Here is a 25,133-nt window from a genome sequence, read left to right on the forward strand (position 1 = left end):
GACATCTGTTGTCAGCAGAGTTCTATTCTCCTGGTCTCTCTGGCACCTCTAGCAGTTCAGCCCATCTTCTGAAGGCTGCAGAACCTTGAAAGGAGCAACTTTAGTTGAAAGAAGGAAGAGGAGACCAAGGTTTCCTCACTGGGCTTGGAGGGACATCATGGTGGAAGGAGAGACTGCTGCTCTTGCTCTGAAGTCTTCCCACCTTCACTTTACTCACAGTTAGTCCTACACTGACTGTCATCCCAAGATTGTGGTGACGCTGAAACTCCAACCTGGGCCCTCCTCCTTCTTTGTAGAAATGAGTTATTCATAGGATAGCCACACAACTCTGTGTCACCACTCTTATCCCTTTTACATGTCACCTCTGAGCTCTATGACACTTTAAAAGGAGTCTTTGGGTCTATACTCTAAAGACTGGGGTTAATTTTATTCCAGAACTTTCAGAAAATATTGTTAAATTGTGATCTCTTTAAGAATAGTTGAAAGTGGGATAAGGGTAGAAGCTGAGTTCCACCCAAACAATAATAAAGAAATTCTATTATTTAGGAGCCTAATGTTCAAATAATCATATTTATTCTTTTGATCTAATTTTATTGGTATAAATGATTACTAAATTACTTGATATAAAATTTATCAACACCTCTAGGATATTCAAAAGCCAATATAGATTATCTCAGTCTCACAGCTTTCAGAGAACATTGCTGTTCATAGATAATTAAAACTTCGAAAGAGGCCGTGAAGTAAAGTATATTCTGTAGAGTTTGACACATGGTGTGCCGCTTCCTTACTGTGGACCCGGACTGGTGTTGGTCGCGTTGTTACCAGTTCACGATAACTACAGAAACCTAGAGTAAGCATTAGAAACTTTTACTGCAATGTGGCAGAGTATTCTTATGAGTTGAGTCTAATAAAAAATTGGGGCTTGTATTTTGTATGCCTTTTGCTTTCTGTTTCATTTTTCTACTAATTCATTTTTATTGTATTTTCCAAAAGTACCCATCTGGGATGGCTTGGAATAACAAAACGGCTCCTTGACCACAAAGAGTTTGAGACACACTCAAATGCGAGGTTGGAGTACAAGACCCATTACGACGTCCCACATGAGATTCTCTGACGCCGTATTCCCCTTCCAAAACCATTCCAAGTTTTGAAAATTGATTCTGCGTAAAATTCTTAATAAAACCAATGTTCATGTTCTCAAAGATGATTTTTTAGAGGAAGAGGAGGTCTGGGACCAGAAGCTGGGCTGTAAAGTGACAGTGCCCGGATCTACACGTCCAGGCGGAGTAGAAAACAGAGCAGATGATAATCCCCAAACTTCAGCTCCTAGATCCAAACCTTTCTTCCAAAATAAGGAGCTCTGGTGCAAATATCCTGAGGCCTTCCTGCGATGAAGCATCCATCTGAAGCGCCTGGGCGTCCATTCTGTGTGTGCCACTAATCCCGTACCCAACCACGACAACCGGCAGGCGCCCGGGAAGGCTGGTGAGTAGCCGGCGGGACACCTTCGCCGCGGACTGCTCGGCAGAGCCGGCACCGGCTCGGGCCTCTGCGTCACGCTGCCCCGCCCCTCGGCCTATCTCACCCCACCCCGGCCCCAGCGCGGCGGGCAGACGGCGGGCTGCGATTGGAGGGCCCGACTCGGAGTCGATGACGCAAGGGGAGGCGGGGCCTCACCGGGCCCTGATTGGAGGACGGGCTCGTGGGCGCGGCGGGAGGTCTTGGGGCTTCTGAAAGCTGTGGCGTGTCCTTGCCTTACCGCTCGGCTTTGGGGCGCGCCACGATGCGGAAGGTGGTTTTGATCACCGGGGCGAGCAGGTGAGGCCTCTCGTGATCGCGGCGGCGGGAGATCGGGGGTCCGAGGGAGCAGAAAGAACGGGGCCAGGACGACCCGCCACGGACAGACCCCCAGAGCGCCCACCCGTGACCTTGCCCCGGGGACTCGGGCCAGACCCCGTCCCGCTGTTCCCTGGGTGCCCCACTGCGCGAGGTACGGGGCGTGCCGGGCCCTTGAGGTACTCGGTAACTGGCGTTTTGAATTAAACCTGACAGTGAAAAGAAAACCTAGAGCGCCAGTGAGAGAGGAGTGTCGTAGTGATGATCCTGTCGAGATCCAGGAGAAAGGGCGCTTTCCACGCGGACCCTGCCCCGTCTTATCTTTGACTTTCTCTTCAGTTATCTTCCATGCCTGGCAGTTTAATTGTGACCGTGTGGCCATGTCTTGTACTCCCGGTGTTTTATCTGTGCAAGACTTTCACCCTCTGATAAATTTCAACATTCATGAGCATGAGAACAGTGGGGCAAAAAATCTTATTCCATCTAGCACAGTGCTAGACACCTGGCACATTCTCTTCAGAAACTCGGAGAAAAGTAACCTTTTCCTGCTAAGGCGTGAGGGGAGTGCAAATAACCGTTACTGCCAGTTCATAATTATTCCGGGCTTGCTCATTTGGACTCAGCATTTTCTGTTGCCTATTTAGCTTCTTATTTGCACTTCCCTGAAGAATGTGTGGAGGATGAAACTAATCAAACCATTTGTCTACTTGTTGCATGTGGAGTTTTTGAGGGATTAAGACAAAGGATATGATAAATGTCATTTAAAATTAGTCCACTTTCAATTATCTAGCCACATCCACATTAACTGAGCCAGCGTGGTAGGTATCTATGACTGGCAGTTTTTAAGTGTGTCTTCTCCTGAGTGACTTTAACAGCTGATATGGTGCTTCCTATGTTGAAGTTTCTTAAATAAGTCAGAATTGGTTTTGTTCGTTTCTTTTACATATATTGTTATATGTGCAATTGTATGTTTATAGTAATGGCCTACTATTCTCAAGTGAGCATCAATTAACATAAATATATTTGATGCTCTGTGGGCAGGGCCAACAGATTACTGATGGTGCTAGGCTCTTTTTGGTGTTCTGACTCTTTGCCTGGAATCAACTTAAGTCTTGGAACAGAATTTATTTACCTAGGTTTTTGTTGCTATCAGCCAAGCTGGTCTGACTGCTGTCCTGTCTACAGTGCAGTTTCACTTTCTGAAGTAGTTTATCTTTGACTCTCATATTCATCCCTGCTTCTCTTTCCTGGTGTTCATCTTATATTTCTTCTTCCGACCTTCTACTTAATCGTGTTGAGTTCTTTCTCTTCCTCTTGGTTATTTGATCATAGTAGTTGAGAGGGGCTTGTACCTCCTGCCGTGTTACTGATGCCTCTTCTTGAAAGCTTCATCCTATTCCTCGTCAGGAGTTTCTGGTGCTTCTGATAGTGACAGTGATACCAACAGATAGCAGAGCCCTTGCCCTTGAGGAACTTGGACAGCAGAGTAAAATGTGCACTCAGGGAACAGCTAATAAGATGCTCTTTTCGACACCTGCTGGTGATGTATTGACTCACTTTCATGAGTGGTATAATAAGTACATAATGAAAACCACTGGCAGGATGAACTCTGCATTGGAAGAAATGCTAAAGGACAGCTCGCATCTGCATTCCAGTTTTTTGTGTATTGAGCTATGGCAGCGTGAAAGAAACACAAACCGGAGAGCATCCTGAGCAAGTGGCTATTCGAGTGGGGGTTCCCCCCTTCTTTAAATAATTTTTGAGTCTTTTCTGTCTTCCTGGGCTCCTGATTGGAGCGCAAGTTGGTAGAATCAGTTTTCTGAACCAGAGAGAAATGGCTCTATTTGGCACCATCTCGATTAACACATGTGCTGTGTCTGAATTGTCCTCTCAGTGGCGTTGGCCTAGCCCTCTGCAGGCGGTTGCTGGAGGCAGACGATGAGCTTCACCTGTGTTTGGCGTGCAGGAACATGGGCAAAGCGGAAGCTGTTCGTGCTGCTCTGCTGGCCTCTTACCCCACCAGTGAGGTCACTACCGTGCAGGTGGATGTCAGCAACCTGCAGTCGGTGCTCCGGGCCTCCAAGGAGCTCAAGCAAAGGTAAACCTCCTGTAGATGGGTTTTCTTTCATGTGATTGCACAACACAAGAGTTAACAAAATGAGAAAGGATAGGAAAACCTAAAAAGAAACAGGTGCAGTGTAAGAAAACGATATGCTGAGGAAATCTGTATAGAGTGACCCATTATGTTTCAGTACCACGTTTTCATTCTCAATAATAATCATGATTATTTCATGAAGATTGATTTATAAGTACACTTTGATGTGTGTTCAGTTGTAATGCCTTCCATGGATATAACTCCTTTGATATTTGAATGCATTTTTTGCATCTTTCCTCCACAAAACAACTTCATTAAGTAGATCGGGCAGGTACTAACATTTAACAAGTGAAGAAACTGAGACACCCAAATAAGAGTAATATTGATATTGGTTGGGTTGGTCTTAGGACCCAGGTTTCTGCTTTGCTTCCTCAGGGATTTTTTTTTTCCCTAGGCCAGAAAAGATTTGTTCACACCTGCACGGTAATTGTCATGTAATAGACATTTGATAAATATTTAGTATGTGAAGGAGTAGAGTCCTTGGATATATAACTCCCCAGAAAGTATACACAAAAGTTACATGTAGGTGCACGATGCATTTTTCTGGAGAGAGAGAGCATGCTTTTTTTTTTTTTTAATTCTGAGAGGAGTTTATGATCACAGTCAAGAACCCTGCAGTAGTCCATGCTGAGCCCTAGGGATATCTGAAATAATTAATTTTCAAATTAATTTAATCATTTAATTAATAAACAATTAGTTAAATTTTTGTAATTGAGGCCCTTAAGAAACAAGAGCTGCTTTATTTCCTTGGACAGTAAAGTGAAGTGCAGTAGAAACAAGGAAGGCCTTGGTAAAGGCATTTCCTGAAGACTAAAACTTGGCATGTTCTTTATGTTTGTCGGTAGCCATTTGCATTTCCCTTTTCCAGATGCACAAGTTACAAAGCAAAAGTTGGTATCCTTCACCCCCAGCTCTTTTCATTGCAACCTTAGCCCTTTGTGAATGTGGTTTCTCTCTCCTCCACTGCTGAGCTCCTAGAATTTTCCGCCATATCATCTTTCTAAAAAACTGGGGAGAGGGGCCAGCCAGGTGGCGCAAGCGGTTAAGTGCGTGCAGTCTGTTGCGGCGACCCAGGGCTCGCCGGTTCGGATCCCGGGCGTGCACCGACACACTGCTTGTCAAGCCATGCTGTGGCGGCATCCCATATAAAGTGGAGGAAGACGGGCATACATGTTAGCCCAGGGCCAGTCTTCCTCAGCAAAAAAAAAAAGAGGAGGATTGGCAGATGTTAGCACAGGGCTGATCTCCTCACAAAAAAAAAAAGCTGGGGAGATTTTCTAAGTTCCACATCCCCTACTCCTCCATAACTTAGAGTCTCCGAATCTGTGAAACTGCACAGTAAACGTCCTTACTGAGTTAAAAACCCTGGAATCAGGACAGAAGTTATAAGTTTCAAATCATGCTTGCAGGCATTCTTTCTCCCAACTTTCTTAGCCAGCTGGCTGTCTTCCCTGTTTTGTGTAGATTTGGTATATTTCCTGTTTTTAGCATCCTCAGTTAATGATAGCCCATTCCAATCCAGTTGACTTTGGAGATTGAAAGTTGTAACATTCATAGTATTGACTATTCTCAATTGCCTTCAAAAGTTCAAGATATTCAGTATTCGCAAACTTAGTAATTTAGCCCAAATTTAAGGCACTGAACCTGTGGGGTAAAAGGGAGCTCTAAGGAATTAAGTGAGTTTTCCCAGCTGCCTGTCAGCGTTTTAGTGCAGCTTTGATGTATTTATTTAATCTTAAAAACAGCTCTCTTTGAGGGGCCTGCCTGATGGCTTAGCTGTTAACTGCGCGCGCTCTGCTTTGATGGCCCAGGGTTTGCAGGTTCGAATCCCGGGCGTGCACTGATGCGCTGCTTGTCAGGCCATGCTGTGGGGCGTCCCATATAAAATAGAGGAAGATGGGCACTGATGTTAGCCAGGGCCGATCTTCCTCAGCAGAAAGAGGAGGATTGGCATAGGATGTTAGCTCAGGGCTAATCTTCCTCACACAAAAAAACCAGCTCTCTTTGAGGTGGATGGTATTATCCAAATTTGGGAAATGATGGTTGTAGTGATATTCACAAATTTGGGAATATGGGACAGTGTTCAGATAGATCTCTTGCTTATGTCAAGGATCTCCTGCACTTAGGCCCAAATGGATATCTTTGAGTATAGACCTGAAGTAAGTTAGAGCCAAAGACAGCTTGAGAAGAATCCCTTCCAGTCGGCTAAAGCAACGCCGTTCCTGACCCCTGGTCTTTCCATCTGTAATCCTCTGTTCTATTAGATATGTGCAGGTGAAAACTAATAAGAAATAGTGGTTCTGTTTTATCCAGAATAGAGCAGTTGTGTCATTTAATCTTTGAAAGTAGTAAGTATACCATTTTACTGAAGCCAGACCTTAATTTGGTGTTCTGGTACCATTTACACTCTTTGCTAAGCATTTTGTCTTCATTCGTAGTAAAATTGTTAATATACTTAGATGAAAGTTTGCAAATTAGATGGTGGAACAACCAACGATAGATGGACCTGCACTGTCCTTGCGGCACTTACATGGGTGACTTGATGGTATCAATATCAGCACTTTAAACAGTCAGTTTAGTAATTAGAGTCATTTGGCTGTCAATTACTTGTAGGATGATCAAGAAAGGTTTGTGTGTGAACTGTATTGGTAACCATGTATGTATTTTAAGGTCCTAGCCTTAGTAGCTATGGCCCATATTGTCCTGGGCTATTACAGAGGACACAGAATTAGTGGGTGCATAGAATTCTAGGAGGTATTCTGAATATTCATGGTGTCTGTGAGTATCACGAGAGCAGCCTCTACTTGTCTTGGACCTAGTTCGAAAGGAATATACTTAGATTAAGGCTTATGTAGGTTTAAAAATGAAAACGCTTTCTCAAGCCAGCATTTCACAATTCTTTCCGTGACAAGTGTCCTGGAGAGAGCCCATCGAGAATACCTCACACCCGTTCAGCTTGCGTAATCTCAGTGTATTCTTGTGAGCCTTCATCATTTTATGATACAGAGCACCTGGCCATGAACAAGGAAAGGTTGCCACATGGATCTTCTGCTTTAGTAGATAGCTTGGCATTTGGATTCCTGAATTGATGGATCAGATTAGTTGAATATGAATGTTATATGAATTTTACTTATCAATAGGGAAGATATGAACCTTAAAAAAAAAAAAAGGCAAAAAAATTTCTTAAGACTAGAAGGAGAGTGGGTTTAATAGACAGAGGGTTACCGCAGTGCATGATTTGGCGGACTAAGCTGGAAGGAGTATTGATCAGAGATTTAACTTCAAAGCCGGTTATAGCTCCCCAAGTTCTGTTTGAAGCTGCCATCAAAAAAAACAATACTCGGATATTTACTGTGGCTAAAGGAAAACTGTTGAGAAAGAAGTAGTGTAACACTGACGTGTTATACATTCTCTTCAGCTTGCTGTAGACACCTTTTTGGTTCAGAAAGCATTTGCTGTCCTTCCTGGACCTTCTTTATTCCAGTCGCTCTAGAGATAACCAACAATCTTGTCTTGCTGTTTTATTTGCAGGTTTCAGAGATTAGACTGTCTATATCTAAATGCTGGGATCATGCCTAATCCACAGCTGAATATCAAAGCCGTTTTCTCTGGCCTCTTTTCAAGGTAATTTCCATTTTCTAGATGAACTGATTAGAAGGAAAAAGATGGTGTTTGTTTTCTGCCTAGTTTTGCCCTCAGTATGTTAAGTTGGCAGGATGAGGGGGTGTTAAGAAGAACGGAGACAGAAAGGGAAGTGTTGCAACCACGTCATGAAAGAAAAGCATTCATCTTTTGTGGGGAATGCTGCAAGTCGTGGTTCTTACGGTGTTCTAGGTCTCCATGACATTCCAAGTGTTTGGATGTTTCAGAAGGTCAATTTGTGCTCTGCCTGAATGTGTCTGTTAGTGAGAACATTTCAGAATCAGGCAGAGTCATCAGTGAGACTCCAGTACCCAGGAAGGCTACTTTGGAAGCGTTTCCCAGCTGTATGTCAGGTGCTCTGACCAGTAGCCTGGGGAAATGCACAGATGGAAACATCTTCCTGGGAGAGTCTCAATACACATTAGTATAGTGGCTTCCAAAAATGTTTGACCGCAACCTACAGTAAGAAATAAATCTTATTTTGTGACCTAATAACTTGTTCATAAATAGATATTCTTACTCTTACTGCATGCTCCCTACTGCACTGCTGCTTTTGTATTCCTTCTCTTCGCTTAAACATACACACAATCCCACACTGGTCTTGACTTACGAAATTGATCTCACAGCAAATCACTGTATTAATATGTTCAATGCTCCAAGAATTCCCAGTAAGAAAACAACCTGTTTCACTTTGGTCAGGGGTTAAACATCAGTTTGTGCAGGGGAGGACTTTTTCTCCTTGGCATAGCTATTATTCTCCCAGAGAAGTTTACTTGTAACGTGATTTGGAAAGAGGTAAAGAGAGTTCTATCAGCAGGTTTTTGAGAGACTTGGGTTCCTATTGGGAGTATGGGCTATAAGTATGTAAGTACTGCCGTGAATTGGGGGAAAGGAAGCATTTAATACTCACAATAATCCAGTCTGAGAAATGGGTATTTTTCTCCCTGTTATTACAGAATCAAGGAAAATGTGGTTTGGGGGCTGGGGAGGGCAGCAAGAGTGTCTCTCCAGTATCTTCAACTAAAGAAGCTTTTACAAGTCATACAATTGTCTTCTGCTGTTTCAGAAAAGTGATTCATGTGTTCTCCACAGCTGAGGGACTGCTGACCCAGGATGACAAGGTCACTGCTGACGGGCTCCAGGAGGTGTTTGAAACCAATGTCTTTGGCCACTTTATCTTGGTAAGAAGACTTTGGGCTTAATAAGTCAATGTTTAGTGCCGTGATCCTCAAGGCTTCCATGGGTACATCACAGTGTTCTTTTGTTAAGCTCATTAGTTTATAGCTAGCATTAAATCTTTGAGTATTTAAATAGGATGATCACGCTACTCTTTGAAAACATTACTTCCCTAAAGCAACCTATTGATATATTATTTTTTCTTTCGACATCAGCTACAGAGAGTGGAGAGAAAGCGAGAAAGAAACACACAAACACCCTCAGAAACAATGTACAGAACTGAGAAAAAGTGCTCCAGTCCTGTTCTAAATGGTCTTTGAAACTGGGCTTGGGCTTGGCATCAGATAGGGTGGGTAGCAGGCAAGCCGTTATTAAATAATAGTTCACAGTTACTTGTTTGTTATCTTGATTTCTGATTTCTGAAGCATCCATGCTTCTTGTCAAGATTCCAGGCATGCGTATCAAGTGAAGCAGGAGATGTGTAGCTTGTCTGGCCTGTTCTGTGTCTTGACTCAGGTTTAATCTCACATTTCAGCTGTAATATCTAGATTGAGTAATGCCCGACTGTGTTGCCAGTTGCTAATAATTCTTTGGTGCCGAAAGAACTCCTCCTGATGCTGAGTTTGCCTGCACAGAACCTGTATCTTTGATGCTTTTATATTCACGATCACTTTTCTTCACCTTAAGCCTGATTTCCCTCCAAATTGGAACTCCTTGAGGACTAGCCTATATTTATAATAAATTAAGATGTATGCAAACATTGGAATATCATGAAACCATTAAAAGAAATGAGGTAAATGTTTTGCACTTAATAGGATGGGCTCCAGTATTTTATTATTAAGAAGAAATAGGAGTATGTTTAGTGTGATCTCATTTGTATAAATAAGCAGAAAAAGATATATCTTTACATGTTATATATACGTGTATGTAATATTTCTAGAATGATACAAATGGAATTGGGTGCCTTTGGTGAACTGGGGTGCCAGGGTGTCAGAGATGAGTGGGAGATTCAGGTTTCATTCTATATCCTTTAGTACTTTTTTTTTAAGTGATATATTACTTTTTCAATGACAAAAGTTAATTAAAATATAAAGTCAGGATGTGATTGAATTCTCATCTGGTCATTTTTTTATAACTTTACAGGGATCCATTATCTAACATTTTCTTTATCGCTTAATAATCCTTTCTCCTTTACCCTCTTTCTAAATTATGACATTAATTGGTAATTATAGAGAATAAGTTAATTATTACTATTAATAGTCTGTTAACTTTTCGATGAATCTAGTGTTTAGAAAATTAAGTTGTTAAGAAAATCAAGTGTTTGGGTAATCTGGGTTGGGGGAATGGCAGAGGAGAGTTGTGACCATAGGCACAGTTATCACAGGTATCCTGGTGACATGACTTATCCTTGTGTATCCTTATAGAGGTAGGCATGTCAGCAGGGGTTTTAGAGTTGACTTAGCAAATAAAATAATAGGAAGGCTTATAATGTCTTCCATGTTCTTCAAATTAAGTTTAAAAATCTTACCACTTTTTATGGAACACAAACTTGGATTCTAGGTTCAGGTGTAAATGCATTATATAAGGGGATCCACCTGCGTTTTGATTATATGTGAAATGACCAAACTTTTAGGGTTGTTATAAAGAGTAGAGATAATTTCTGGAAGTCTAATGTCCTTTTTCAGTTCTAGTATCCCATCTAGGATGCCACATTACATTTAGTAGCCAACTCTCCTTAGGCTCCTCTTGGTTGTGACAGTTTCTCAGACTTTCCTTGTTTTTGATGACCTTGACAGTTTTGAGGATTACTGCTCAGGTATTTTGTAGACAGTCCCTCAATGGGGATTTGTCTGATGTTTTTCTCATGGTTAGAGTTGAGTAATGTGTTTTTGGGAGGAAGACCACAGAGGTGAAGTACCTTTCCCATCACATCATATCACGTGTGTGTACTATCAATATGACTTATCAGTATTGCTGTTATCTCTGATCACTTGGCTTGAGGTGGTGTTTGTCAGGTTTTTCCATTATAAAGTTACTCTTTTTCTATCTCCCTTTACATATTGTACTCTTCAGAAGAGAGTTACTATGTATAGCCCACACTTAAGGAGTGCTCCTTAAGGATGGATTAGCTACATAAATTATTTGGAATTTTTCTGCAAGGGACCTATGTCTATTCTCCTCCATTTAATTCTTTATTCAATCATTTATTTATTGATCAATTATATCTCAAAGCTGAAAAAATCATTTATTATATCCATGAGGACTACAGATATGTATTTTCTACTTTGTGTTATAAATACTACTTTATTTTGTTGCTCAGAATATTTCAATTTGGGCCATTGGGAGCTCTTTCAGTTGGATCCTGTATATCTTTGACATACCCTCATCATGATGGTTGTTTGTTTTGTTTGGAGCACGTCCTTTCTGACACTTCAAGATGTTTCAGGCTCATCTTGTGTCTTTCCTGCTCCAGTCCTAGAATCAGCTGTTCTCTAAGGAGATATGATTCCTTTTATTGGAGAATGGTATTAGAAACCAAGATGTGGGTACCCTTTGCTGTTGAGGTAGCAGATGCTTCTAGTCCCTCTCAGCTCACAGAGCAAGGAGATATATATGTGGATACTAACCCAAGTATGTATAAATATCTATAAATATTTTTATATGTAACCATCTATGTCTTTATTAAGCTAAACATCAGTTCATACTGATGTCTCTAACTCTAATCCATTATCACATGGGTCATCCTAGCCTCCTCCCTTGCTTATCTGTATTGTCTCACTCTAACAGTGACAAACCTGTTCAATTCCAGTATATGTGTATAGTGGCTTCAAAATTGTTATCCTGTCCTCCCCCACTGCATTTTGATACATTTTTTATTCCTTCTTTTGCTCATTCAGATTCAGGAACTGGAACCTCTCCTCTGTCAGAATGATGGTCCATCTCAGCTCATCTGGACGTCATCTCGCAATGCAAAGAAATCTAATTTCAGCCTTGAGGACTTCCAGCACAGCAAAGGCCAGGAGCCCTACAGCTCTTCCAAATATGCTATTGACCTTCTGAGTCTAGCTTTGAACAGAAATTTCAACCAGCGGGTGAGGCCTGTCTTAGTGATATGGGAATGGTGGGGCAGTGGTTTCTGAACTACAGCTGATTTCCTAGTAACATGGCTGGCTTTCTATTAACTGTTGTAGTTTAGAAGATACAATATTGTTTTTTGAGCAGGATTGCTGTGAGGACAAGATCAGGCGTGAAGAAGATTGATAGTTGGTGTATATGAGAGTTTTGGGGCAGAGATAATTAGCTCCTGACTTTTTAGGTAATAGGGGTTCATTCACCATTCTGTAGCTCTTCAAGAGCTATAATTTATGTAACAGAGTGGTGCTACTACCAATACCAATAACTACTGTTAAGCCCTTGCTGTGTTTTAGGTGCTGTACTCTGTATCTGGGTATGTCATTTAATGCCTTTCTCATCACAGTGAGGTAGGTCTGAGTATTCCCATTTTCATGTGAGGACACTAAAGTTTGGAGAATTAAGTCTTTTACCCAGAAGTAACATAACTAGTAAACAGTAGAGCTCAGAGTTGAGCCCAAGGCTGTCTGACTTCGTAGCTGGGGCTTTTCCCACTAAACTACTCTGTCTCCCAGTGTTTTCATATCAGATGCTATAGGACAGTCAGTAGTTACAAAGCCTTGTGGTGATAGTGGTGATCTTTGGTAAGACTCCAGCGATCTGTCTCTGTGAGGACCCTGGGTTTAGAGGCAACCCTTGTCAGTCGTGCTGGCTCCTTGGGGCCTCTGTGGTCTGGAACGTGCTGCTTCTTTGTATGTTTCTCTTGCCCAGGTCTAAAATCTTAACTGAAAATCTCCACTCTTTCCAGTGGGCATCTTCCTTTGTTTGCATGGACTATGTTGGTTGAGTGTGGGACTGTGGAGAAATTTAATTCCACTAATAATTGCGAAAGACCTTTCATGTTTAGGGCACTGGGCCAGGCTTAGGAGCGAGGAGGAAGGAGACATCACAAGATGACCAAGAAACTGCTCTTAAGGAGCTTCTTTGATCATACGTTAGACGCAGCCATCTAAGCCTTATGTGATGGTCTGAACAACATGGTTTATTCTGGATTGGAGACCTTTATCAGATGGAATTCTCACTTGTGTGTTCTGGCTCTTAGAATCATGCCTCTTAGTGAAGAGGATGGTATATAAGTAGATGCTAAGAGCATACTCTCTAGAACTAGATTTCAATCCTGGCTGTGTCACTAGCTTTGTAACCTTGGGCAAATTACTTAATCTTCCTATGCCTCAGTTTCCTCATCTGTAAAATAGGGATAATAATAGTGCCTACCTCAAGGATTTGTTGGAGGATTGAATGAGGGGACTGGTATGAAGCAGTCACAGTGGTGCTTTTTGCTCAGAATGTGTGCATTTGTGCATGTGTCTGCACACGTGTGTACATGTGGTATGAATGAGTGGGGTTGTATGTGCTTGTGTGCATGCATACATGTGTGGGTGTGCATCCACATGCACATGTATTGGTTTTGTGGGTGTGTGCACATGTGTATGAATGTGATTGTATAGGTGGTGTGTATGCATATGCAGACATGCATATGCATGTGGGCATGTGGTCTGCACATGTGTGTGTACATGCTTATGTGTGTGTGTTGGCTGTTATTGTTATAATTATTATTATTATATTTGGCCTTAGTGTGTCGGTCCAATTGTGAGCCTCCTTCTGAGGTTTTTTGAGATGTTTAAAAACTTGTTGCAACTGCTTGTGCCCTGGAAGCTCCCATTTAGGGGCAACATCGGAGTGGATTAGCTTCTTTTTTCATAAAAAGCTCTGGGATTTTATTTAAGTCTCAATTGTCAAGTAAGGTTTGGGATTTCATCTTTTACAAAAAAGGGAGGTTTAGCTAATGCTACTGTTACTGAGCAATGGTCTCGCTCTGGTCGCTGCGATCTGAGCCATTTAATCACAATGAATTAGAGATTGAGAAAGGAAGTTTAATTAGGTTAGCCAGCAAATCAGAGTACAGGTGACTAATATCTCAAAAACCCATCTTCAAGGATTACAGAATCTTGAGGCAGTTATATAGGGAAAATGGGCAGTAAGGAGGAGGTTCAGGGATGTTACTCTCCAGGCATGATGGGCTCCAGGCATCGCATTGTTCCATTCTTCTGTCAGCTGTGATGGATACCTTGTAGGTATGTTTACCGCCTGTGGTCAGCCTGTTCTTGGAGAGAAACTCATAGAACAAGGTTTTAATTTATCAAGCTATTGGGGAGTACATATGTAAGTGGAGCCATAAATCAGGAGAGCATGTGAATTTTTTAGAGTACATGCAGAGCAGCGAGTAGTCACACGGAGCAGGGGCTGGTGCTGTTTGATGTAACAAGGTGGCCTCACTTATGCTCACTTACACTACTGCTTCCTAAAATCTGTATGATTGGTTCTCAGCCCATGACTTTTCTTCCTTGGCTTTTATGAAGAGAGAAGCAGCTAAGAAAGAACTACATTGTTTTGAAGACTTGTATTACTGGAAATGTTGTTAGGTCCGTATAGGCTATCTGATAGTTGAATCATTCATTCATGACCCTTCACACGAGTCTTAGAGAAATAGTCAGGATCGTCACAGTTCATTCCCTATAATTAAGGGCGTGGAGGGACTGCAGTCTTGGGTAAGATTGCCTCCTTGTTTGTTTCTTTTGTTGCTCAACGTCAGAAAGTCATTGTGTTGGAAACCCTGGATTTTAGTTCACAGATGTCTTCATTTAGGGCTGAATAGTCTCTAGTTGTTCCTAGCTAGTTACCAGAATAAGAAATTTTCCTTAGCTGTCTTTGGAGCAAAATATTACTTTCTTGGGAAGAATTTTTGGTCTATAAGGATGATGAGTCCAGGCTCTTGCCTTTTTTCAGAGGACTGTTGGTAAATCCAGGGGTCTCTCAGGGACTGGATTATCTGTGCCAGGTCTGCCACGCCTCTGCAGCCCTGAATAAAGGAAGAAAACTTTCTAGCTTCTCTTGCTTAGGGTGCTCTCTGTCCACTGAACTGTCTGTGTTACACTGGCACTTCTTATTTTTCATTTAAAAGAAAAAAGAAGATTAAAAGTAATAAAAGTACGAGGTAAAATGGTCAATATCAAGATAAAGTAAAATATAGTAAAAATTAAACTAAATAAACTGGTAAAACAAATCCCAGTGCTCCAACGATTACTGAAGACCACATGGGGCCCTTTCTATTAACATACACTCTGTGTTAATTGGGGCTCTCTTTATAGGACAGATCTTTCTGAAATGATGAGTCCTAGGCTAGGCACTTGATTTAGAGATATTCAGGTGGAGGCTGTTTGTGGAACCACACACAGCCTTTCGTTCCTCTCTGATGCCGGGAGCTAGAGGTATGGGTCTTATGTACCTGCAGGGCAACAGACACATACTTTAGGTTTAGCTGTCTGTATTTACTAGATCAGACACTTCTTGAAGGCAAAGACTGTGCCGTATATGTATTTTTTATCTTAAGTGCTTATTATAATTGATAAACTGATCTTCAGTTAAGCCAATAACATGGAAAACTCAGATAACCAGGTCTGGCTTTTCTCCTCCAGCTTTAAGCTTGGCTATTCTTTGTACTGTAAGTTTCTTCAGAATAGAGACTTTGTCTTACTAATTTTTACATCCTGCGGGCCTCTCATAATGAGTTCTCAGTACATGATTCTTCAACTGAAATGGTTCATCCAGCTTCAAGGACAACTCAGAGCATAAATCCTTCATGCTTCCTGGCTCATTTGTGTATCTCTTTTGTTAGCTAGCATATAGTCAATAGCTGAGTCAATATACACTGAATTAATATCTTATTGCTACCTGTCTCTGTGCTCCCAGGGTCTGTATTCCAGTGTGTTGTGCCCAGGTACGATGTTGACCAATCTGACATATGGAGTTCTACCTCCCTTTATATGGACGCTGCTGTTGCCATTCATATGGCTGGTAAGTGGTAAACATTTCTTTTCTTAGTTTACTTAAGCTATTCGATTTGGGACCAAAAAGATGTGTTTCAGGCTGGGAAGTGATTTAAGAAATTGAACCTGAAAATGACAGAACACCATTTCATTCGAGATTTTTGAAGTTAGTTAATAAGTAACTTCTGCTTCGTACTACGCAATATTCCCACTGCACCACCATCTGAGTGTCCACTTCTCTTTAAGGGAATGTTTCTTTGATCATGCGCCAAAGATCCCAAGAGTTCTATGATTATATAATTTTGGGAACTGTGTTAAGCAATATTAAATTGGATTTCTCTCAGCTTTTAATGTGGTCATGTGTTCCAGAAGTTCCCAAGAAGGAGATGATTGTACACTGTATGACCTTAGAACCATGTTTTTGCTTCTTTGTTTTGTCTTGTGTTTTGAGCAACTTGCAGGACCAGTGTTCCTCCAGCACACATTAGGAAATGTTCCTCCCTTGTAGAGCTCAGGGAAAAATGTCCCTCCATTATGGCAGGTGTTGAAAAAAGATGAGAAGGAAATATGCCTTCATGTTAGCAGTGGTTGACTTGGAGTGATGGAGATGAAGCGATACTTCTTTTTGAAACGTCTTTATTGTTTGATACATAAAAAAATATTCTCTGCTGAGAAATGCAGGTTATCTTTTTAGTAAATAAATGAATGATGCTTTTGTGACTCTAGTCTAAACCACCACAAAATGACTGTTGTTTTCTCTTCGTCAGCTTCGCTTTTTCGCAAATGCCTTCACTTTGACAACGTACAATGGAACAGAAGCAATGGTATGTTACTAGAGGTTCAATGGCTTGGACAATCACTTAGCAGATGTAAATTGTAAGGTCACTGGTAGTAGGAACAATCTCAACAGAAAAGATAAGAGAACAAGCTTTGAGCAATCAAGGTCCTGTTTTGGACTAAGGGGGACCATAAGGCTAAGTGTAGAGCATTAGGAGTGAAGTTTGAGTTTAGTATCTGCTGTGGCACTGGATGCCACAGTTGTAGAGACAGCACTCCTGTAGAAGCAAGATCCACCAGCCGCTGGAGGAGAGCAGAGCAGTAGAATACCATAGGGACAGGCAAAGCAAGAATGGTGGCTGGGCAATCAGTGTGAGATTTCCCACGGGGAAAGTGCATCTTGCGGGTCAAGAGTAGAGGCAATGAAGTCCAGCTCCATTTCCTTATATGAAAATTCCCTTTCCTCTGTTAATAGTAGAGGATCAAGTTGTTATTTTATTAGGAAACCAGTGCATTTCCTTGAATCACACGTGGCAAGTGGATTGTGTATTTCCTCATCAATGGCAGATGTTACTAATGGATCATAATACTCTTTTCTATTGTACGCAAATGATATCTGTGACTATTTTCAACCCCAGACCCCAAAGGCATCCTCTGCTAATGGATCAGAATTGTTATACAAGATGGAACTTATTTGTCCTCTGTTCTTTATACCATCTGGTTGAAATCCCATTTATTAGAGTCAGTTCTTCGTGTGTTTGTCTTCCTCACTCCACTTAGCTCCTTCAGGATTTATGCTATCCATCTTGAAAACTTGAGAGACTAGTACTGTTGTGCTTATACTTAGTAGATTCTTAAATCTTGGCTGAATTGCAATTAACTAAGGAAAACCTTAAGGGAATTGGCTTGACACTCCTGTTTTGGTAAACATTGCAGAAATAAATGCATTTCTTGTAGGGACAGAAGTTGATTGTAGAAGCAAGTGCTTTCAAACTAATTTTAATTAGTTTTTAATATATTTGCCAAACCATTAGAAATAATGAATAGTCCTTTCGGAATTACTCATTGTGCACATCTACAACACAGCAAATCAAGTCTGGAGATCAAGTATAAATTGAGTGTCACTGGTATGGGGAATAGTTAGAAGAAAAATCTCCAGTTATTAAGGAGCTCAGAGTCATGTTTAGAAAAAAGAATGAATACAGAAAATAGGCAAGAAATAAAACATTCTGTCAGCAGGTGGTGGATACTCTAGGAGCAACCAGAAAGGGGGATCAGTGGGGACTGGACCAGTTGGAGCAGGCTTTGCTTACCAAGTAGGGCTTGGTCTGGGCCCTGAAGGGTGTGTTGGATTTGGGTGGGACAGGCAGCGTGATCCCAATGTCACTGTGTAAAAAATTTGTTGTGACCCTGATGTAATTTCCTAAAATATGGGTGGGTAGGAGACTATCCCTTTAATTACCACCTAGTGATGGTTGTAGATGCTGGTAGATATGGATGAGGATTTGAGCATACCACATGTGTAGGAAGAGTCTCTTCAATCTTGGAATACATTTTATCTCCTTAAATGGCCTAAGCTTGAGTGGCTTAAAGCACAGTGGTTAAGAGTGTGGGTTCCAGAATTCTGTTCAAATCCCAGTTCTCCAATTCCCAGCTATGAACCCATGGCACATTTTTTCACTCGTCTGAGCATTCTATTATCTGTAAAATAGGAATTTTAGGAGTATATGATAGAAGGCTTATTGTAAAGGATTCAGTATATTTCAGTGTTCAAGATTTTAAAGACAACTATCTTAATGAAAATGGGATGGTTCTGGTATGTGAATTGACAGATCAGTGGAATAGAATAGAAAGTTTAGAATAGGCCCATAGCATTCAGGGATTTAATATATGATAATGATAGCATTCCAAATTAGTGGGGAAAAGATGGGTTATTCGGCAAACGTTGCCAAACAATAGACCTTACAACCAAATAAAATCCTGGATAAATTAAAAGATTTATACATAAAAGTTAAAATATATAATTACTAGAAGAAAATATGAGGAAATGTTTAAATAATCTGAGTGTGGAGCCTTAGATACTCCAATTTACCGTACAAGAAAAGACTAAAAATTTTGGTTAAATAAAAGTAAAAACATTTGCATGACCAAAATCCTCATTATAAATATACTCCAAAGACTAACCACAAAGTGGAAGAAAAGTACCTGCCACTCATATCGTAGATAAAGGGTTTATTTTCTTAATAGTTCAGGAGCGTCAACAAATCAAAAAAAACAATAACCTCTTAGAACAAGGGGCAAAGGACGTGAACAGAGTTTTTAAACTGTTTTAATTATATGAAAAGATGCCCTCTTACTTCTACTAAGAGAAATACGAATTAAAACTACAAAACTGTTTTTCAACTCCAATTAGCAAAGATTAGAAAGTTTAATAAGACACTGATTAGCAAGGATAAGGGAAACGAGGGTGCTCGTTTAGAATAGAATCCACTCTTCTATTGCTGGGGGAGAGTAGATTGATATAGCCTTTGTCAAGGACTCTTTGGCGAGATCATTCAGAATAATAAATACGTATACCCTTAACCCAGCAATTCCATCTGTAGTAGTTATCTTATAGATGTACTCAAATTTATATAAAATGATGTATTCATCATTCATCACAGTGTGGTTTGTAATAGCAAAGACTGGAAACAAGCTATATGTCCATCAACTGGAAACCGATTGTATAAATTGTGGTACATCATGAAATGGAATACTGTGCTACTTTAAAAAAGGATGAAACAGCCCTACATACATGATTTGAAAATATCTCCAGGGCCTATTGTTCAAGTGAAAAACGCAAAGTGTGGAATAGCATGTATATTTTTGCTTTCGTTTGAGTAAGAGAAAAGGATATATGTGTTTTTAAGCAAATAGATTTTTTGTATGTGTGTGAGGAAGATCAGCCCTGAGCTAACATCCATGCCAATCCTCCTCCTTTTTTCCCCTTTTTCTCCCGAAAGCCCCAGTAGATAGTTGTATGTCATAGTTGCACATCCTTCTAGTTGCTGTATGTGGGATGCTGCCTCAGCATGGCCGGACAAGCGGTGCGTCGGTGCGCGCCTGGCGTTCCAAGCCCGGGCCGCCAGCAGCGGAGCCCGCGCACTTAACCGCTAAGCCACGGGGCCGGCCCCGCGAATAGATTTTCTTTGGAAGAATACATAAGGTACTAGTAAGAGTACTTGCTTCCAGAAAGGAGAAGTAGGTGGCTGGAAAATTGGGAAGGGAGAAAGACTAGCTTTTCACCACGTATATCTTTTGAATGTTGTACCTATGCATGCTTATCTATTAATAAAATGAAATATTACATAAATGACTTGTAGTTTACTGTGGCATGAATTGAGTATCAACTCAGATAGTCTATACGCCGTGAACTTTGATTTGGGGATTAAGGGAAGAGATGGCTAACATATGAGAGTTATTTTGCTTTAAATAAATTTTCAAAGGGTATGTAAACAGGCTGCCTTACTTTCTTCCTTCAGATTACAGTATTGGTTCATGAAGATATCACACTTAGCTGATGATATTGAAGAGGATTTTTAGAATTTGTTTGGAGGTCTGTTAATCACTTGTTGTAAATCCCACCAGCCTCGCTCACCTTGGGCAGAACAAAGAAATCATTGACACCCTCTTCCTTTCCAGATATGGCTTTTCCATCAAAAGCCCGAGTCTCTTGATCCTTTGGCCAAATATCTGAGTAACACCACTGGCTTTGGAAGCAATTATGTAACAACCCAAAAGGTAAATCTGTTTGCATTGTTACGTGGAAGAGGTTTACTGCCAGGCTGCTGAGCCGGTCCCGGGGTTGCTGACCAGCCCGAGCAGCTTCCCGGCTTCTCGTCCCCGAGTCTTCCCTCTCTTGTGCGGGCATCACGCTGGCCTGTTTTCATTTCTGTCCGCTGTCTCCTGCCTCTGAGCCTTTGCACATCACCTGGTCTTACCCTTCTTCTTTCAACTGATTGATTTCTACTATTTATTCTTAAGATCTCAGCTTGTATCTCAGCCTTCTCTGACCCTTGAGACTGGGGCAGGTGCCTCCGTTATAGGCCTTCTTGACATCTTATACCTTTCCTGCATAGTATTCAGTCAACGTCGGGCTCCCTTGTCCAAATATAAGCTGTGAGAAGGAGGGTTATACCTCCCTTTCCTAGTGTGTTGCCTTGCACATAGTAGGTACTCAATTAAGGTGTTGCAAGATGGATGAAATATAAAATGTCTTTCTGAGTGAAGTTAACTGCCCTTTGAGTCTTCAGTTCCACTTGTAACTATTATTAGCTTTAAGAGATTGGTGTTTTGGAGAGGTGGGGGATGGATATAGGAAAAGAATCAGTGCTGTGTTTTTTAGACTCTGTATAATCTCGTAAAAAGAATCAAACAAAGAGTTACATGTTAGAAAATGAGAAAATTTATTTTGAACCTGTAAGAATTAATTTTGTTGTATTTTTGTCATGAGTAAGGTTTATTTCAGCCTCCCATTTTTCACTGCCTAGCTTATTGTGAGGAGTCATTGGCATAAAATAAAATTAGGTTGAGGCAAATAAGTTATCTCAGGAAAGTCAAATAATTGGCAGTGATCTTGTGTAAATGTTAGTGGCTTGACGTCTAAGGGGAACCATGTTCCCTGCTTCCCATGGTATCTGTTTACTAAAAACGAGCCTGTGAACCTCCAGTGTTTCCTGAAATATGTTTGTGGGATACTAGTTCCTTGAGAAGATTTGCAAAAAGCAGTTCGTCCATCAAGTAAATTCGAGAAGTGCTTCATATTTTATATTCCCCTCTTTCAGAGACGTGCACAATGCACATTAGCCTAGTAAAGGCTTTTTTGAGAAGTTGATACAGTTAAGAAGTACGTATGAAATGTTTAATCCTGGCATTTCCAAATTGTTCTTGACTATATGACTTTTTTTCCCTTCATGTTGTACATAACACTTAATAACATCGCGAAGAGCTCTATTGTAAATTAATAAGCTTACTTTTAGAGCCTTAGAGTTTAACTTACTATTAATCTTGAGGGAATGATTTGTTTACCAAATGGAGAAAATGTTTAATTCTATAAACCAAAGTATTTTATTAGCATTTTATGGAAATGCATTGAAGAAAATGTTTTAACCTTTGATTAATTTGGGGAAGTCAGCTTATCCTCTGTTAAAAGGTTGGGTTGAACTAAAGGGATCTCTCCTACCTCTTCCAGTTCCAATATAGAAAAACTCTTAACGTGACTGAATGAATGTAAATGCTATTTCTAAAATGTTATAAAGTTTTCTTTAATTTTTAGCCTTTTAGCTTTGTGAAGAAAGACCTCTTTTGAAGTTTTGGCTCTGTGTTGACTTGAAAAGAGATATCACTTTATTTTATAGGGGTTGAAAGTTTTCTTCTACGTACAGTGTGTCAGTTAAAATTAGATTTTCTACATGAAACAGAAGAATGTAAAATAACAATGGATTAAACAAGATAGAAGCTTAGATTTCTCACATGTGAAAGCAGTTTGGAGAGAGGCAGCCTTGGGCTGGCCTGGCAGCTCCGCAAGTTGTCGGGTACCCAGGTTCCTTCCGTCACCCCTCTGCCATCCCTAAAGTGTGGCCCTCATCCTTAAGGCTCAAGAGAGCAGTATGGAAGAAGGGAGGAAGAAGGGAAGGCCCCATTCCTTTTAAAGAGACTCCTAGATAGGACCCACAACAGTTCTGCTTACATCTCATTGGCCAGAACACAGTCACATGATGCCCACTAACTTCACTGGAGGCTGGAAATGTAGTCTTTCATCTGGAGGGCAGTGAGCCTAGCTAAAATCAGGGCTCTTTTACTAAAGAAGGAGGTGAGTAGCAGTTGGAATAAAAAAAAAACCTTGATTTTCCTCTTTTGTCCTGTCATATCACAGTTGGTTGGTGTCTTCTGTTACTGGGTATGTAGCTGTTAGGGGAGACAGCAAAACTCAGATCTTTCAGTCTTGCCATTTAAGGGAAGCATCAGTAGAGTTGGTGAGTGTTGGAGTTTGGACTGAGAGTTATAGGTCCTCAGAATCTCCGAGTTTCCTAAAAGTCCCCACATGGCTGTCACCACAGCCCTTTCCAACCGGCCATTTTGGTTTTTTTCAGTTCTCTTACATAGGTTGAATGCATTCCTTATACACAAATACTGTTAGTTTCATTTTTCCTTTCTAGTGATCCCTATCTGCTTCTTTTCCAGATGGACCTAGATGAAGACACTGCTGAAAATTTTTACCAAAAGTTACTGGAACTGGAAAAGCATATTAAGGACACCGTTCAAAAAACAGATAACCAGAGCTAACAATGACACGCTCTGAAACACTGCATACCTTCTGTGCACTCTGGAGCACATGGGTTTCTGTTGAGTTGGGTGATGTGCATTTGTGGTAAACTATGAACAATAATTGTCTCTTTTCCTTCCTTTCAGAATTATCTCTAAGACTGTGTATGTGTGCATGTGTGTGTGCACATGAGAAAATAGATTGATAAAGTAAAGTGACAGTTAGATGGTCTCCAGAATGGTGTCACATCAAAATTGTGCTAGAGGTACCCAACAGAGTACCTGTTTATTTGTTCTGCCCGCTGGAGCCCGAAGTGCACTTTATGGGATGAGGTGAGGACCAGGCACACGCTGGTTCTCCTTTCGGCCTTCCCCAGCGGGGCGAAGTACTGGCCACTCTCTAAGTGGCAGTCTTAGCTTTGTTCCTTTTCTTGTGAACAATTTCCCTAGGTCTTGTACTTTATTTCTTCCTCCAAATGCTGCTTCTGACAATCCTGAGATTGTTAGAATCCTAACAATCCTAATACAGATGTCTGTGTAGTTAGTCACAGGAACAAAAGTATATGTGTATTTAGGGGGCCGGCCTGGTGGCATAGCGGTTAAGTTTGCATACTCTGCTTTGGCGGCCCAGGGTTCACAGGTTTGGATCCCGGGCGTGGACCTACACACTGCTTGTCGAGCCATGCTGTGGCAGCATTGCATATAAAGTAGAGGAAGATGGGCACAGATGTTAGCCCAGGGCCAATCTTCCTCAGCAAAAAAGAGGAGGATTAGCATTGGATGTTAGCTCAGGGCTGATCTTCCTCAAAAAAAAAAAAAAAGTATATATGTATTTGGGCCACCATTGGCCCAATTATTGAATTGAATTATTTCTGTCCTTGTTTTAAAAGTGTCTTTTATTGATATTGAGGTAGTCCCTGTTAATATTGGGCCTGACCTTTAATACCATTTACACATTTGTTCATTACTCACCAACCCGTTTTCATGATCATATTTTAATGGATGTAATCTTACAGCAAAAAATGATTTACTCACATTGTTTCAATAAAATTTTCCAATTGAATAATTGCTGGTGGGATATCTGCTGGTATCAGTAGTGTGTTCATAGGAGCATTATTCACAATAGCCAAGACTTGGAAGCAACCTAAGTGCCCATCAAGGGACGAATGGATAAAGAAGATGTGGTACATATACACAATGGAATACTACTCAGCCATAGGAAATGATGCAATCCAGCCATTTGTGACAACATGGATGGACATTGAGGGTATTATGCAAAGTGAAATAAGTCAGAGGGAGACGGTCAAATACTGTATGATTTCCTTCATTAAGTAGTAGATAATAACAGCAACAAACAAACACATAGAGACAGAGATTGGATTGGTGGTTACCAGAGGGGAAGGGGGGAGGGAGGAGGGCGAAAGGGATAATTCGGCACATGTGTGTGGTGATGGGTTGTAATTAGTATTTGGGTGGTGAACATGATGTAATCTATGCAGAAATAGAAGTATCATGATGTACACCTGAAATTATACAATGTTATAAACCAATGTGACTGCAATAAACAAAAAATTAAAAAAAAAAGAAGCGGTTAGGGCTTAGTTTGCATTATATGAAGACAAAAGGCAAAAATGCCTAGATGTTTTTACCCTGAATATAACCAACACAACACGTAGAATATAATAGAGTAAAATTTTGAATGAGTTCATAAAAGTGAAAAACTTTGTGTAAATTTAATTTCTGTACACTTTAAGTTTTTAGTTACAATTTCTCTAATTTTGTTGCTCAAGATATTTTTATTAAAGTTAAACATTCTTTGCGTGAAAATGAGGGCTGAACACTAGTGGACACTCTCCGCTGCCTCTGAGCAAAAGGATGAGGCTGGAGAGCTGAAAGCAGAGCTGGTGTTTGCTCTTCCGTTCGCTCCCATTGTACGTTTGGAAGAAGCACTTGATGGTGAATCTCAAGTTCCTCATCTGTAGAGTAGAGTAATTATCTTTCTGCTTCCTCTGATTATGGGTATGGAGTGATCATGTAATAATATACGTGAATGAGTAAAGATCATTTTTTGAGAATGATGACAAGAGAGTTTTTATTAGAGATTGATAAGCCAGAATGTCATGGTTCAAATGCCACAGTAGGAGGCACTGAGTGACCATGTCCCATCTGACCAAGAGCTGGTTCTGTTTCCCGAGTGTTGACTCTTCACCCAGGAGGCAGCATGAGGTCAAGCGGGAGGGTGGTGGGAGAGCTTGGGCTCTGGGACTGGGTGGACATTGGATCAA

At 40.8% G+C, this 25,133-nt stretch overlaps 1 protein-coding gene across 1 annotated transcript; it reads left to right on the forward strand.

Moving 5' to 3' along the window:
* Positions 1-1,731: 1,731 nt before the first annotated feature.
* Positions 1,732-23,338, forward strand: HSD17B7 (hydroxysteroid 17-beta dehydrogenase 7). Its single transcript, XM_058539707.1, has 9 exons — positions 1,732-1,818; positions 3,731-3,934; positions 7,523-7,615; positions 8,700-8,814; positions 11,707-11,901; positions 15,692-15,796; positions 16,536-16,592; positions 20,227-20,325; positions 22,768-23,338. The coding sequence occupies exons 1-9, from the start codon at positions 1,784-1,786 to the stop codon at positions 22,867-22,869; spliced, it is 1,005 nt and encodes a 334-aa protein (XP_058395690.1). The 5' UTR covers positions 1,732-1,783; the 3' UTR covers positions 22,870-23,338.
* The last annotated feature ends 1,795 nt before the right edge of the window (positions 23,339-25,133 follow it).

This window comes from Diceros bicornis, chromosome 4, assembly GCF_020826845.1.
Source record: "Diceros bicornis minor isolate mBicDic1 chromosome 4, mDicBic1.mat.cur, whole genome shotgun sequence".
Taxonomy (NCBI): Eukaryota; Metazoa; Chordata; class Mammalia; order Perissodactyla; family Rhinocerotidae; genus Diceros; species Diceros bicornis.